We start from the raw sequence: 14,413 nt of genomic DNA on the forward strand, positions 1-14,413 counted from the left end.
GGCAGGGCGTGGCCGCCGCGATTCGCGGAGCGCTCGCGCCAACAGATGGCGAGAATGGCGCGTGCGCAATAAACTCGGCGAGCTGCTTTTTCCGCGCATGCGCCTAGTGCCACTCATTCTCGCCGGCTGTCGGCAACAGCACTTCGTGAGGCGCGGCAGCTACGCCGTGCCGTGTACCCTCTGAGTATGACACGTGCTGTAAATACTTAAGATGCAACCGCTAGTCAGAGAGACGAAAAGAAGAAAGGAATGCACACAATGACGACGGAAACATGCTCCCCGCCGTGGGTATGTGCCACTAAGCCTGAGGACATCACCATCATCATCAGCAGCTCTGTCTTCAGTAAAGTGGCCTGCTTGTCGTTGAAGTATAGAGCCACCTGCGGATGCCGGACAGCATGAATTTGTGTTCCATGATGGGCGAAAGCGAGATTTAGAGACGGCGGCACAAGAGCATCGCTCCTGGGTGGGCGGCGTCCATATGGCCCGGTTTTGCACGCGGGACCGGGCATTCGCATATACCTGCGCGCAGCGGGGCTATTGCTGTCATCTCTCAGACCAGATGCCCGGATGTTTTTGTTTCGTTGAGGGATCGCGAGCTGCTGTGTAGCTGTCAGGGGAAGGTACACGACTTCCGTGTCACGAAATATCTAGCTTCTACCGGCCCCTGGGATCGTCTTCACATGTAGTGAAAAGTCATCGGAGCTTCGTCAGCAGTGCGTCGAATACCTCAGGTGAACTAAACAGGGTTCGACGTTGGCGCGGCCTCGAACGGCGTCATTAGTGCATTTTACGCACACAGTTGTCAGTCTAATTTCACTGGAGCGTCTATGGCGCGGTGAAAAGCGTTGCCGCCCGATGCACTGAGATCTCGCTCACCGAAGTTCATGCCGGTGAAGGCCATGAGCATGGGTATGACGAAGGCCACCACGATGGAGCCCCGCACGGGCGTGTCGAACACGCAGACGAACACCACCAGCGTGAACACGGTCTGCACGTATGCCAGGGCCGTCTGCACCAGCGCGTGGCCCACGATCACCTCGGTGGTGGTCAGCCCTGCGAGCAGCACACGCGGATCACCATCGGCCAGGTCAATAAACCACTGCTGGGAAAACGTTGCTCCCAACAGACTACAGGCTTTTCAGCCGCACCACTCGCACCTGGAGCCCTTGACTGCACTTTCTCACGCTACGCGCCCTGTCCGTCTGCGTTGATCCCTGGTGTCGATAAACAATGTGAAGCAATACACGATAGTCACTGACATACCCAGCAGTTCTGGACGAAAGCTTCTTTCAATGGGAAAGAGTTTATGAATGCAATTTTTTCATAAATTATACCAATCCACTCTAACAATCTACACATCCGCAAAAGTCTCATCGGCAGGCTTGCATTCTTTTTTTACTATTAATGCTTTTTCTATCGTGAAAAACTTTCCTTATTGGTCATGAGACAGCGATGGAACAACTCCGAAAGAAAAGGAAGAAACAGCGCGAAGAAACACGGACGCACGAAGAAACGACACACACACGAGCGCTGAAACAAGAGATGAAGTTCAGAAGAGCAAGGTTCCCGGCTAGTTGGTAATGCATTTGAAGGAAGAAACAGCGCGAAGAAACACGGACGCACGAAGAAACGACACACACACGAGCGCTGAAACAAGAGATGAAGTTCAGAAGAGCAAGGTTCCCGGCTAGTTGGTAATGCATTTGAAGGAAGAAACAGCGCGAAGAAACACGGACGCACGAAGAAACGACACACACACGAGCGCTGAAACAAGAGATGAAGTTCAGAAGAGCAAGGTTCCCGGCTAGTTGGTAATGCATTTGAAGGAAGAAACAGCGCGAAGAAACACGGACGCACGAAGAAACGACACACACACGAGCGCTGAAACAAGAGATGAAGTTCAGAAGAGCAAGGTTCCCGGCTAGTTGGTAATGCATTTGAAGGAAGAAACAGCGCGAAGAAACACGGACGCACGAAGAAACGACACACACACGAGCGCTGAAACAAGAGATGAAGTTCAGAAGAGCAAGGTTCCCGGCTAGTTGGTAATGCATTTGAAGGAAGAAACAGCGCGAAGAAACACGGACGCACGAAGAAACGACACACACACGAGCGCTGAAACAAGAGATGAAGTTCAGAAGAGCAAGGTTCCCGGCTAGTTGGTAATGCATTTGAAGGAAGAAACAGCGCGAAGAAACACGGACGCACGAAGAAACGACACACACACGAGCGCTGAAACAAGAGATGAAGTTCAGAAGAGCAAGGTTCCCGGCTAGTTGGTAATGCATTTGAAGGAAGAAACAGCGCGAAGAAACACGGACGCACGAAGAAACGACACACACACGAGCGCTGAAACAAGAGATGAAGTTCAGAAGAGCAAGGTTCCCGGCTAGTTGGTAATGCATTTGAAGGAAGAAACAGCGCGAAGAAACACGGACGCACGAAGAAACGACACACACACGAGCGCTGAAACAAGAGATGAAGTTCAGAAGAGCAAGGTTCCCGGCTAGTTGGTAATGCATTTGAAGGAAGAAACAGCGCGAAGAAACACGGACGCACGAAGAAACGACACACACACGAGCGCTGAAACAAGAGATGAAGTTCAGAAGAGCAAGGTTCCCGGCTAGTTGGTAATGCATTTGAAGGAAGAAACAGCGCGAAGAAACACGGACGCACGAAGAAACGACACACACACGAGCGCTGAAACAAGAGATGAAGTTCAGAAGAGCAAGGTTCCCGGCTAGTTGGTAATGCATTTGAAGGAAGAAACAGCGCGAAGAAACACGGACGCACGAAGAAACGACACACACACGAGCGCTGAAACAAGAGATGAAGTTCAGAAGAGCAAGGTTCCCGGCTAGTTGGTAATGCATTTGAAGGAAGAAACAGCGCGAAGAAACACGGACGCACGAAGAAACGACACACACACGAGCGCTGAAACAAGAGATGAAGTTCAGAAGAGCAAGGTTCCCGGCTAGTTGGTAATGCATTTGAAGGAAGAAACAGCGCGAAGAAACACGGACGCACGAAGAAACGATACAAACACGAGCGCTGAAACAAGAGATGAAGTTCAGAAGAGCAAGGTTCCCGGCTAGTTGGTAATGCATTTGAAGGAAGAAACAGCGCGAAGAAACCCGGACGCACGAAGAAACGACACACACACGAGCGCTGAAACAAGAGATGAAGTTCAGAAGAGCAAGGTTCCCGGCTAGTTGGTAATGCATTTGAAGGAAGAAACAGCGCGAAGAAACACGGACGCACGAAGAAACGACACAAACACGAGCGCTGAAACAAGAGATGAAGTTCAGAAGAGCAAGGTTCCCGGCTAGTTGGTAATGCATTTGAAGGAAGAAACAGCGCGAAGAAACACGGACGCACGAAGAAACGACACAAACACGAGCGCTGAAACAAGAGATGAAGTTCAGAAGAGCAAGGTTCCCGGCTAGTTGGTAATGCATTTGAAGGAAGAAACAGCGCGAAGAAACACGGACGCACGAAGAAACGACACACACACGAGCGCTGAAACAAGAGATGAAGTTCAGAAGAGCAAGGTTCCCGGCTAGTTGGTAATGCATTTGAAGGAAGAAACAGCGCGAAGAAACACGGACGCACGAAGAAACGACACAAACACGAGCGCTGAAACAAGAGATGAAGTTCAGAAGAGCAAGGTTCCCGGCTAGTTGGTAATGCATTTGAAGGAAGAAACAGCGCGAAGAAACACGGACGCACGAAGAAACGACACACACACGAGCGCTGAAACAAGAGATGAAGTTCAGAAGAGCAAGGTTCCCGGCTAGTTGGTAATGCATTTGAAGGAAGAAACAGCGCGAAGAAACACGGACGCACGAAGAAACGACACACACACGAGCGCTGAAACAAGAGATGAAGTTCAGAAGAGCAAGGTTCCCGGCTAGTTGGTAATGCATTTGAAGGAAGAAACAGCGCGAAGAAACACGGACGCACGAAGAAACGACACAAACACGAGCGCTGAAACAAGAGATGAAGTTCAGAAGAGCAAGGTTCCCGGCTAGTTGGTAATGCATTTGAAGGAAGAAACAGCGCGAAGAAACACGGACGCACGAAGAAACGACACACACACGAGCGCTGAAACAAGAGATGAAGTTCAGAAGAGCAAGGTTCCCGGCTAGTTGGTAATGCATTTGAAGGAAGAAACAGCGCGAAGAAACACGGACGCACGAAGAAACGACACAAACACGAGCGCTGAAACAAGAGATGAAGTTCAGAAGAGCAAGGTTCCCGGCTAGTTGGTAATGCATTTGAAGGAAGAAACAGCGCGAAGAAACACGGACGCACGAAGAAACGACACACACACGAGCGCTGAAACAAGAGATGAAGTTCAGAAGAGCAAGGTTCCCGGCTAGTTGGTAATGCATTTGAAGGAAGAAACAGCGCGAAGAAACACGGACGCACGAAGAAACGACACAAACACGAGCGCTGAAACAAGAGATGAAGTTCAGAAGAGCAAGGTTCCCGGCTAGTTGGTAATGCATTTGAAGGAAGAAACAGCGCGAAGAAACACGGACGCACGAAGAAACGACACAAACACGAGCGCTGAAACAAGAGATGAAGTTCAGAAGAGCAAGGTTCCCGGCTAGTTGGTAATGCATTTGAAGGAAGAAACAGCGCGAAGAAACACGGACGCACGAAGAAACGACACAAACACGAGCGCTGAAACAAGAGATGAAGTTCAGAAGAGCAAGGTTCCCGGCTAGTTGGTAATGCATTTGAAGGAAGAAACAGCGCGAAGAAACACGGACGCACGAAGAAACGACACACACACGAGCGCTGAAACAAGAGATGAAGTTCAGAAGAGCAAGGTTCCCGGCTAGTTGGTAATGCATTTGAAGGAAGAAACAGCGCGAAGAAACACGGACGCACGAAGAAACGACACAAACACGAGCGCTGAAACAAGAGATGAAGTTCAGAAGAGCAAGGTTCCCGGCTAGTTGGTAATGCATTTGAAGGAAGAAACAGCGCGAAGAAACACGGACACACGAAGAAACGACACACACACCAACTACCAACTACCAATTACCAACTAGCCCGGAACCTTGCACTTCTGAATTTCATCTCTTGTTCCAGCGCTCGTGTGTGTGTCGTTTCTTCGTCTGAAAGAAAAATATTGCTACGCATCAGAAGAATGGACCATTAACGCGTGAAGAAAGTTGGGCGAGTTGGCGTATATTCACGATTCACAACAGCGCAGAAAACGAGGGCAGAAGGGAGACAAAACAAGCGCTGTTAAATGAGGGTTATTGTCCTGTGACTAGGGTGTATTTTGCTATTGGACACGTGTCTAGACTGTTCGCACCTTGTATGGTGATTTCGTTTTTCTTGTGTTTGCAAGATCCGTTATGAATATGTTGTTTCCCTGCCGTAATAAAGTTCAGTTGAAGTCGGCGCTTATTTTGTCTGTCACCCTTCTGTCCCTGTTTCGTGCGCTGTTGTGGACCGCACAATATTTGTAGACCGTACAAACTAATGCCGTCCAATATTCCAATATTAAACATTATTGTCCAAGAATGCTCGACAAGAGTGGATGAGCATACGTCACACTCGACGCCACTCCGGGTACGTTCTTCAGAGGAACCAAGCCTCTGCAGGACTCGTTTCTTGTCGCATGGCGAGCAGGATGGGAGAGTAGCCAAGTCCAAAATGCCTAGGCATGACTTGTAGGAACGAAGTTTCAAGAAGAACATTGGTGTTGATGTCGCCGGTGATGATAAGCTTTGAGATAACACGAGTGACAAATGGCGGAGCAAGACTTCTTTCGCCGCGTACGTGTAAGGCGTACAGCTATGGCCATAAGTCTTCAAGACACTGGGGCCTGTTTTTGAGCACTAAAGTCGGGCACTTACAGTGCGTACGAAGCATTCCTCCTAGGGGAGGCCGAGGATGAAGCTGTTCCTCCAGATTTTAGCCTTCGGGCCCACTACAAGGCTCAAAAGCAGGCCTTGTGGCCTTGCGGCACAAGCAGAGGTGCAACGACCACGCCATTTGCGTGTGTTCTCAACGCAAACACTGTGCTTCTCCTGCTAGATGCTCGCGATATTTTCTTGGGGGGGGGGGGGGGGGGGGGGTCGGCGGGAGGGGCGCAAGAGTAGTAACATACTGCATAACACTCCTTTACTATAGCGGGCCCTTTTGGTGAACGTAGTTAGAAATTGGTTTCAAAAATGACCGCTAAGAATGAACTGTCTCAAGTGTGCTCCAGTGCGGGCGACGCCACCTGAGAAAAAGGCTGCGCCGAGAAACGCATCGTGCGCTTTGTCCCGTTTCCGTCCGTGCGAAGGGGCACGGTACGCAAGATCCTGCTTTCCCGTCGGCAGCGTTGCGACGAAGATGCGTGGACGGGCTTCACTTCAAGCAGGCACCGTGAATGCGATGGTGCAGAGACGCGCAGCCGGAGGCCACCTGTGTAGCAGCAAGCGTACTCTCCCAAAGACCGGCGTCATTGGCGCCTTCAGAAAGCGGTGGCGCCGAAACCTTAGGGCCTGTTTGTGTTGAGCACTACCAAGGCGTCAAAGTTAGGCAACACTGTGCATGTGGAATGCACTCGGCAGCAGTGAAGACAAGGACAGTGTAAACGCGCCGGTTGCAAACTCCAGGGGGGTGCTGTACTCTAGGGGGATGCTTATCACAGGGAATCGTTCTATGATAAATCAAGAGCCGGTGCCCCACTCTTTGAAGAAAGAGCAGGCTGTGTTATAGAATGCAAAGGTACAACAAGATATTTCACCAGGATGACATATGTGCAGCGTATAGTAAACCTGTAGAAGCGATTGAGCATCTTATACTACGATGTGGCGGTCTCAACCGGCCGTCGATGCACGCACAGACAATCTCCCTGAGGCCTGGGCTTAGAGATAACCATGGTCGTGTGCACGAATTTGGGATAGAAGTTAGCAAAAAGCGCTAGGAAGATTGATGGCTTAAAAGTAGGGCGGTGACGTAAGGTTAGAAGTTCACGATAAAAAATTGTAACTGAAGAAAATGACGAATTTATAGATAGCACTGTTAAGTTCAACGGCTTGCCTAAAGAAATATAAAGAAAGAAACGAAGCCGAGCATGGCGGAAACTACACCACCCCGTTTCAAAGGGGACGCTCCTTTGCATACATCCCCAGTCCGTCGCCAGTAATGCCACCTCGTGTGGCGCCCATCGGAGAACCCCTAAAGCCTCTTTCACATGCAAATAAAAATGCTAGCCCATCCTGCCGCCGCGGCGCGGAAACCTATTTTGAGTCGTCGCGGTGGCGAACGGCGAGGTTCCAAGCTGGAAATTTTCACTGCGGCTCACCGTTCAATCGCTCAATAGCTTGCATGTGAACCAGCCTTAAAGGCGCACTGAAAAGGAATCTGAACTTGTCTTTTTGCCGCGGGAACTCGATCAACACGTTCCCAGCATTCTTAAGAGCTTTGATTTCTTTCCCTGTGCGGCCGATTTTCCTAATTAGATCAGATTAACGTACGGCGCCCGCGTTTTTTTTTTTTAATTCCCCGCATACGGTGGGAGGAGTCGCCCAACGCATGGAGTGCCTTTTGAGGCAGTCGCGTGGCGACATTGCTTTCGCTTTTATTTTGTTTCTTATAGATTTCCGTGAATAAATAGGTCTAGTCAGAGAGTACATAGTTGCATATTAGGCCCACAGAAATACAAATACGCGTGGACTCTTTGCTCTCGCCGATCACTACGCATCACTCCGCTGATGGCAGAGCGGCAAGCGGCCACGGGACTGGGTGAAAGGTTGGTCGACTCCTCCCCCAGTTTGCGGAGAATTAAAAAAAAAAAAAAGGCGGGAGCGCGACGTAAATCCGATTTAAATTTCGGAAATCGGCCACACGCGGCAATATTTGGAAGTTTCCAAGAATGCTCGGAACGTGCAAATCGAGTTCCAGCGGTAAAATGACGAGTTCAAATTCCACTTCAGTGCACCTTTAAAGGCTGCCGACTCGCGTAAAGAAGCGTCCGCTTTTCAGAAATGCTGGCCTCTCTGGCTCGACGAGTAGGAGCACGCGTGAGGGTGAACAACAAGGGTCCGCACCTGCGACGGCGCACCGGCCTCGGATCCCGCCCTGGTCCTCGGCGACCAACAGCAACGCCGTCAGAGAGATGGACAGAGCGAACAGGGTGCTGCGCACAAGAGAGAGCACGCTCGCCGCTGATGGTGAAAATAACAATAAGAGTAAAAGAATGCGGCAGAGACACCTAAGACTGCCTTCGTGTGAGAATGCGAAAGAATTAAAGTGCTGAGCCATACTACGCTGCAGAATGACTATGAGTCAGGACTTGCATCGCTATGGACTACAAGTCACGTCTTGCATAAGTTACGTTTCGTCATTTACCACTGCACATGTTCGCTTACATGTGCTGTGACCTCGTACATCGGCGTTCTGACATAATCCGAATTTCGCAACATAGAGAGGGCTATATAATGCTCCAGCATTAATAATTGTTGTTAATCACTGAGGTACAGTACAGTATCAATACCACGCATGCCAAAGCCAACAGCGCCTTGTTGGGCAAAATCCGGCAGCAGGTGGCGGCTGTCCGTTTTTTGCGCCACGAAAGAAACTATGCACCAGACGTTTTTTGCAATGCAGTAATAATAACATTAGAAAAATCCAGGTCAGCGAAGAAAAAATGCATGCTGCGTGCAAGACTGGGTGCAAGACTGCATGCAAGAAGAGTACTGGTATAAAAATCAGGTGGTCAGATACATGACAATATTCGCTTGTACCTATCAATAGAACAAAAAAAAAAAGAGATAAACAGCAGAACTGCGCCCCACATGGGAACACAAGGGCAAGCAAAAACAGACAGTTTGCGAATCAAAATCACCTGGAGTGTTTGTCTATTGAGTTCCTGCTGCGCTATGGAACATAACGCATACCCACTAGCCCAAACCATCATCCTGTTAAGCCGTAGGTTTTGTTCGCTCTCCACGCTGAATTCATGCACAATGTGAACGTGCCATCACTTAAGGCCTGACAGCAGACGTTCTAGTACGCAACTCAGTACTTCGCGCAGGTGCCATTCCGTCAAGTACGTCTTCTTGGTTAACTACATGAAATCCCATGGTGAAACATTCAGGAACAAACTGTCTGTATCGCTGTTGCTATAAATTAGTCGCGCTTCAACCACTAAGGCTGTGCCGTTGAACCATCATTGATCACTTCGTACAAAACCAGCTCTGTGGACCACTTCATCCAGCCCTCCCCCCCCACCCCCCTTCCCCCCTCTGACCACAGTAACGCACTACACTTGCTTGAAGGCGCACGTTGTGTAATATTTTTGCGTAAGAAATATCTCGGCCGCTGTGACGACCTGTTCACGGGCGGTGCTGTGGCGCAGCGAAGCTTACCACGCAATAATGCCGGGACTCATGAACTCCCGGAATGTGAAGTCGAAGGCGTTGTAGAAGGGATCCGTAATCTGCGGGAAGCCAAGGGGGGAAGCATGGTGAACAAGAGGGCGGACAGGAACAGTGCACAGCCGTTATGTTCTGTGCAAGGTGAATGACGCCACGCAATTTCATCAGTTTTTGGTGGACGCAGCAGGTATGACATAGCTAAATTTGTAGTGCGAGCTCTCCGTGACTTTTTCTGCTACCCTATTTCTACGCAGAAATCCATGCCTAATACGTAATTCGTCAAATATTTAATGGAATCCCCCAAGGTGGAGTAGATTTGTAATAAGGGAGTAATTACTCATTGACATCCACCCGAGCGCAGCCATCCTACTCCACCTTGGGGGATTCTCCTAGACATTTGACGAACACAGTTCCCACGTCGAGTTATTGACAAATTCGCTCTCGCCCTACCATAAGCTTGCCGTCCCAGTTAGCTCAGTTGGTAGAGCGACTGCTCCGGTGAAGCGGTGGTCCCGGGTTCGAACCTCGGACCAGGACGAATTTTCCTTTAACTACGAAGTTTCTGAGAAAGCTGTACAGCTTTCCTTTGTAGGCGTATGGCTGCGCTCGGGTGGATGACAATGAGTGAATTACTCCTTTATTACTAATACGTACTTCTATGATCAAGGAGGGGTAGAAGAAAGGGGGGGGGGGGCGGGAGTAATCAGCGCAGTCTTTTCCTGTTGCACCACTGCGTAGCTCCGGGCACAAAAATTCGTCCTGAACCTTGTATTAATGTTTGCCGTGGCTGTTTACGTGTATTGCGATTGCAAATCGCCATCCCGTTGGATCTACAACCTAGCAATGGGAAGTTCAGGGGAATGTTCTCCAGGGTTCGGCAAAAGTTCGTCTGGCCAGAAACAGGCATGAAGGCACGAGAAAACAAGCACTCGCAAAACTGAATAAAAACGTAAACTAGATGGCGCGGTTTAACGGGCCAACGCTGTATATGCGCTACCTCCGCGCCCTTGCGAAAAGCGAAGCGCTAGCGTCTTTTTCAAACTCTACCACAAACGAGAACCGTGAACAAGGTTTAGCTGCCCAGCCTGAACCTTGTTCTGTATGAATTGAGATTTGGGTGCGAGAAGAAAGTTGTGCTTAATAACTGCATTTACGGCGAACTTCTAATGATTCGCTACGAGCGTTTTTATTTCTTTGTTGGCCGCTTTTGTACCAACGTTTTCCATACAAAATCATGCTTACACAGCGAGGGTAGCATGACATAATAAACCCGACCGTGGCTTGATAAAATGTATATAAGTCGTAAATCGTGGGTTTTAACGCCCCCAAGTAGCACACAGACTATAAGGGACGACGTAGTGGAGGGCTCTGAATTAACTTAGAGCACCTGTGGATCCTTAACGTGCGCTGACATCGCAGAGAAAAGCCTACAGCTTTTCGCCTCCACCAAAACGCGGCACTCCTGGGCGAGATTGAATCCGGGTCCTCCGTCTCACTAGCCAAGCGTCCTAACCACCGAGGCGGGCTATAACTGATGGATACAAATTCACCACGTGCAATAATTTTCGTGAGGATCTCTTGGGTGGCTTAGCGCATGAAGATTCTTGAACTGGCTTGTTCGTCGATATATTTGCCATTTTAAAGGCGGGACGCGCTATGGATTTCGTCGAATGGGTTGGGAAAATCCGGTATTTATCACGTGATGCGTACGGGAAGAAGAAATCGGCGGTGTCTGGTCTCGGGCGAAGTCGAATACGTCAGTACGCTTCAAACGAACTGTCACTAAAATCCGCCGGCAGTTGGTAGATAGGGATCTGTGGACCACAGCCAAGAATTGAGATCCGGTCAGATCGCAGCGTCCATATCTCACAAGTAGTATGTAGTGCTGTGAAATGTAGAACTCCTCTCATCCAGTCAGGGTCAAGGAAAACAACAAATAGCCCCTGAAATATTTTAGCAGTGTTGTGAATATTTTCTAAACAGCTATTGCAGTAACTGAAAACGTAGTTCCGGATGGTGTTCTTAAAGTACAACCTGCATTTAAATTAAATTGGCAGAGAAAGTCCTCACGAACGCAGCACTGCGGTGGCCGGTTGCGAAGTGATATAACGCCATTCGTGAACGTGGCGTTCGCTGAGGCTCCTCCGCCAACACCCCCTAACAGGTGTGTTGCCCGTGCGCAGAAGCTGGACACTGGCGCTCTTTCCATGCTTGTGATGGCGCCACCAGTCGCAAGTTGAGAGGAACCGAGGAACACATTTAGCAGCTCATGCCGTTCTGATTGACTCAGATCGTCACAGCCTTCACAGCCCTGAAAGCCACTTGTGAGATGGAGTATAGTTGGAGAGGAAAAGCAGGGTGTCGCACCGAAATTTTTTCCGGTTCGGTTCGGGTTCAGGTTCATGCCTTTCGGGTTCAGTTCCGGGTTCGGCTCCGGAGCCACGATCCGTTCCGGTTCGAACCAGTTCGGGCTCGGTCGAACCGGTTCAAACGGGTTCAAATGGGTTCAGGACAAAAAAAAATTCGGAAAGTAGATGAGTTTTAATCAACCTTGTTATGTTCTTTACTCTCCCTGTGAAAGTGCTAGACAAATTTAAAAAATGCCAGATTTGTAAATTGCGAGATGTGTTCTTCCTGCTAAAGGGGCTTAAAGGGGTCGAATGTGTGAAACTTGCAGGTAAAACATGCGAAGTCCTTTTGAGCTAGCATTTGAAATTGTGACGTAATCGCGGATTAAAATCGCGATGGCATTCAAGCTTCCCCACAGCACACAGCGCCAAGTGGGGGGCGCATGATGGCGTCATCGAAGGCACCTGTACATTTCCGACGCATAGACCCTTGCTTTGAAGGAAAAAAAAAACAGCGCCACTTAAGGCAAAGGACGCCGAGAGTTATCTGGCAACATCAAACGAGGCGCGGCAGGGTTTGGTTGACGGCAGCGGTAATTTGAACTCTTACCCTCCGTGACGTCACACCGAACTTACCCGCACTTCTAAGCCGCTAATCCGCCACGTGACTGGCTGAAAGGCATTCCACGCGTTGGTTCACTCCTCCTACTCTCGAAGGTCAGTTCAAAAAGAAAGGCGGGAGCCGTGGCGTTTAATCTGATTTAACAGGGAAATAGGCCGCACAGAACAATAACGACAGTTTCTAAGAATGCCCAGAGCGTTTATTTCGAGTTACCGCGCTAAAGAGACGAGCTCAGATTCCTTTTAAGTGCATCTTAAAGCCCGGCGCGTCAGCGCGAAGATGCCGAGCTGCTTCTTGCACGCCTCCACTTCTTGTTGTTCTTACTTCAACGTCGCTAGGTAGCTCGCGACAGTATAATTATTGCAATAGCTGGAAAACGCAGGCTGACAAAATGAAATCCAAATTGTTTTAGTGACTGCAGTAGCTCATAATTTTAGATAATCCACACGCGCTGCGTGACGCTCCTGGGATTCAGCTTGTTAAGACCAGACGTTATTCCTTGCGGTGCTGCTTTCAAGGTGGAGAGAATAGAATGGAATTTTGATGTTACTTCGATAAACTGCGCTCAAGAACCTAAAAACGGACCAAGAGACCTGAAAGACACGCGGAGGAGACATACGTAAGCACGGCGTGCGGGTCACGCAGATTTTTTTTTTACACTTGGATCTTGGAGCTCGTTCCTCAGATTTTGACCGCCGTCGGCGCCGCACGGAGCACGCACAATAAGATGCTACAACGGGCGTCCTTGGTAACGCGCCAAACGCTGTCGCGGAGGTAGCGGCATGGCTGGTTTATATTTTTCTTAGAGCCGCGGCTGCGATGACTCGCCCGGCCGCGAATTTGGCAGCGCGCGAAGACGGCGCAGAACAAGTAAGTTATTAGCTGCGGTTGAGCGAAGTATGGTAGACCACAGATGCCTATAATGCAAAGAAAACACCTCATGTTAAATAAAAACCGACACCTGCTCAATTACAAGGTTGCCTCGTTCTCACTTTTCTCATTATCGTTTTTCTATTTATTTCCCTGCCTCTTCGAAACGCAGCCGCCGCAGTCGGGTTCGAACCCGACTGCGGCGGCCGCGTTTTGTTGGAGGCGAAACACACGAGGCGCCCATGTGCTTGAGACCTCCACTACGGCACTTTTTTCTTTCTCTTCTTTCACACCCACCTTCCTCCCTTCCCTTACGGCGCGGTTCAGGTGTCCGCCGAGATATGTGAGACAGATACTGCGCCATTTCCTTTCCTCAAAAACCAATTTATCAATTTCGCTGCCTCTTTCTTTTTGTACTATTTGAGGCCGCTGTGAACCTCTTAAAAACTAATCACGTCTCTTCCCACTTAGCTCCTTTTCTATAGCATTTTTTTTTTTGCATTTGCCGACAAAGTTCTTTAGCAGCTTCACTACTGGATCGGCACCGATCTGCCAAGTCGCGAACTCTGCGCACCGCCGGCCCGTGGCGCCACTTGCCTTGAGCAGCTCGATGGAGATGTTGACGCCCGTCAGGTTGCTCGAGACGTATTTGACGAACGCCTCGTGGGCCCGGTGCAGCTCCTTGATGATGACGCCTCGGATCGTATTGTCTGCGTTGCGCCGAAAGTCGATCAGTGTTGAACCTCCACTGAAAAGGCCGACACTTGTGCTGCCGTTTTCGCAATGCTTCCAGTACCCTTCCCCAAAAAAAACTTCTGCGAAAGGTTGTTCATACATGCGGCCAACATTTGGTATTCTGCTTCGCTCCAAAGATCTCAATTGGGTAACGGGATGACGTAATTACTTCGAGCCTCAGGAGCCATCTCGGGCAGAAATGTTTTGTGAAGGGCAAAATTGTAAATTTCAACTAATCGCTTCGTCCTAATTTAAATCATAAAAAAATTAAGGGACAATTACATTACGTGTTGAGCACGATACTATTCTTACGCCGTGGCATTAAGAAAGCGATACCCCCTCCATCATTGCTGCTCGCCGCATACAGTCAGCCTGTGCAGCCGCCGGTATTCCACGTTCACCGTCATACTTCCGTGGTCGCCCTCTCCGCTAGCGGATTC

At 49.5% G+C, this 14,413-nt stretch overlaps 2 protein-coding genes across 2 annotated transcripts in view; both read right to left on the minus strand.

Annotated features, from left to right (window-relative positions):
- LOC149345124 (ABC transporter G family member 20-like) overlaps positions 1 to 9,442 on the minus strand; it is a 32,791-nt gene extending 23,349 nt beyond the window's left edge. Inside the window, exons 1-3 of the mRNA XM_089546446.1 lie at positions 9,390 to 9,442; positions 8,070 to 8,158; positions 880 to 1,056 (exon numbers count right to left, since the gene is read on the minus strand). Of these exons, the coding sequence (XP_089402572.1) occupies positions 880 to 1,056; positions 8,070 to 8,158; positions 9,390 to 9,412 (289 nt within the window). The 5' untranslated portion in view covers positions 9,413 to 9,442. The remainder of the gene's footprint in view (positions 1 to 879; positions 1,057 to 8,069; positions 8,159 to 9,389) is intronic.
- Positions 9,443 to 13,246: 3,804 nt separating this feature from the next.
- The window catches only part of LOC149345125 (uncharacterized), a 108,802-nt gene continuing 107,635 nt past the window's right edge, over positions 13,247 to 14,413 (minus strand). The window contains exons 11-12 of the mRNA XM_089547373.1: positions 13,836 to 13,948; positions 13,247 to 13,285 (exon numbers count right to left, since the gene is read on the minus strand). Of these exons, the coding sequence (XP_089403499.1) occupies positions 13,247 to 13,285; positions 13,836 to 13,948 (152 nt within the window). The remainder of the gene's footprint in view (positions 13,286 to 13,835; positions 13,949 to 14,413) is intronic.

This window comes from Amblyomma mixtum, chromosome 5 (genome assembly GCF_055824585.1).
Source record: "Amblyomma mixtum isolate Tamu chromosome 5, ASM5582458v1, whole genome shotgun sequence".
In the NCBI taxonomy this organism is placed as follows: domain Eukaryota; kingdom Metazoa; phylum Arthropoda; class Arachnida; order Ixodida; family Ixodidae; genus Amblyomma; species Amblyomma mixtum.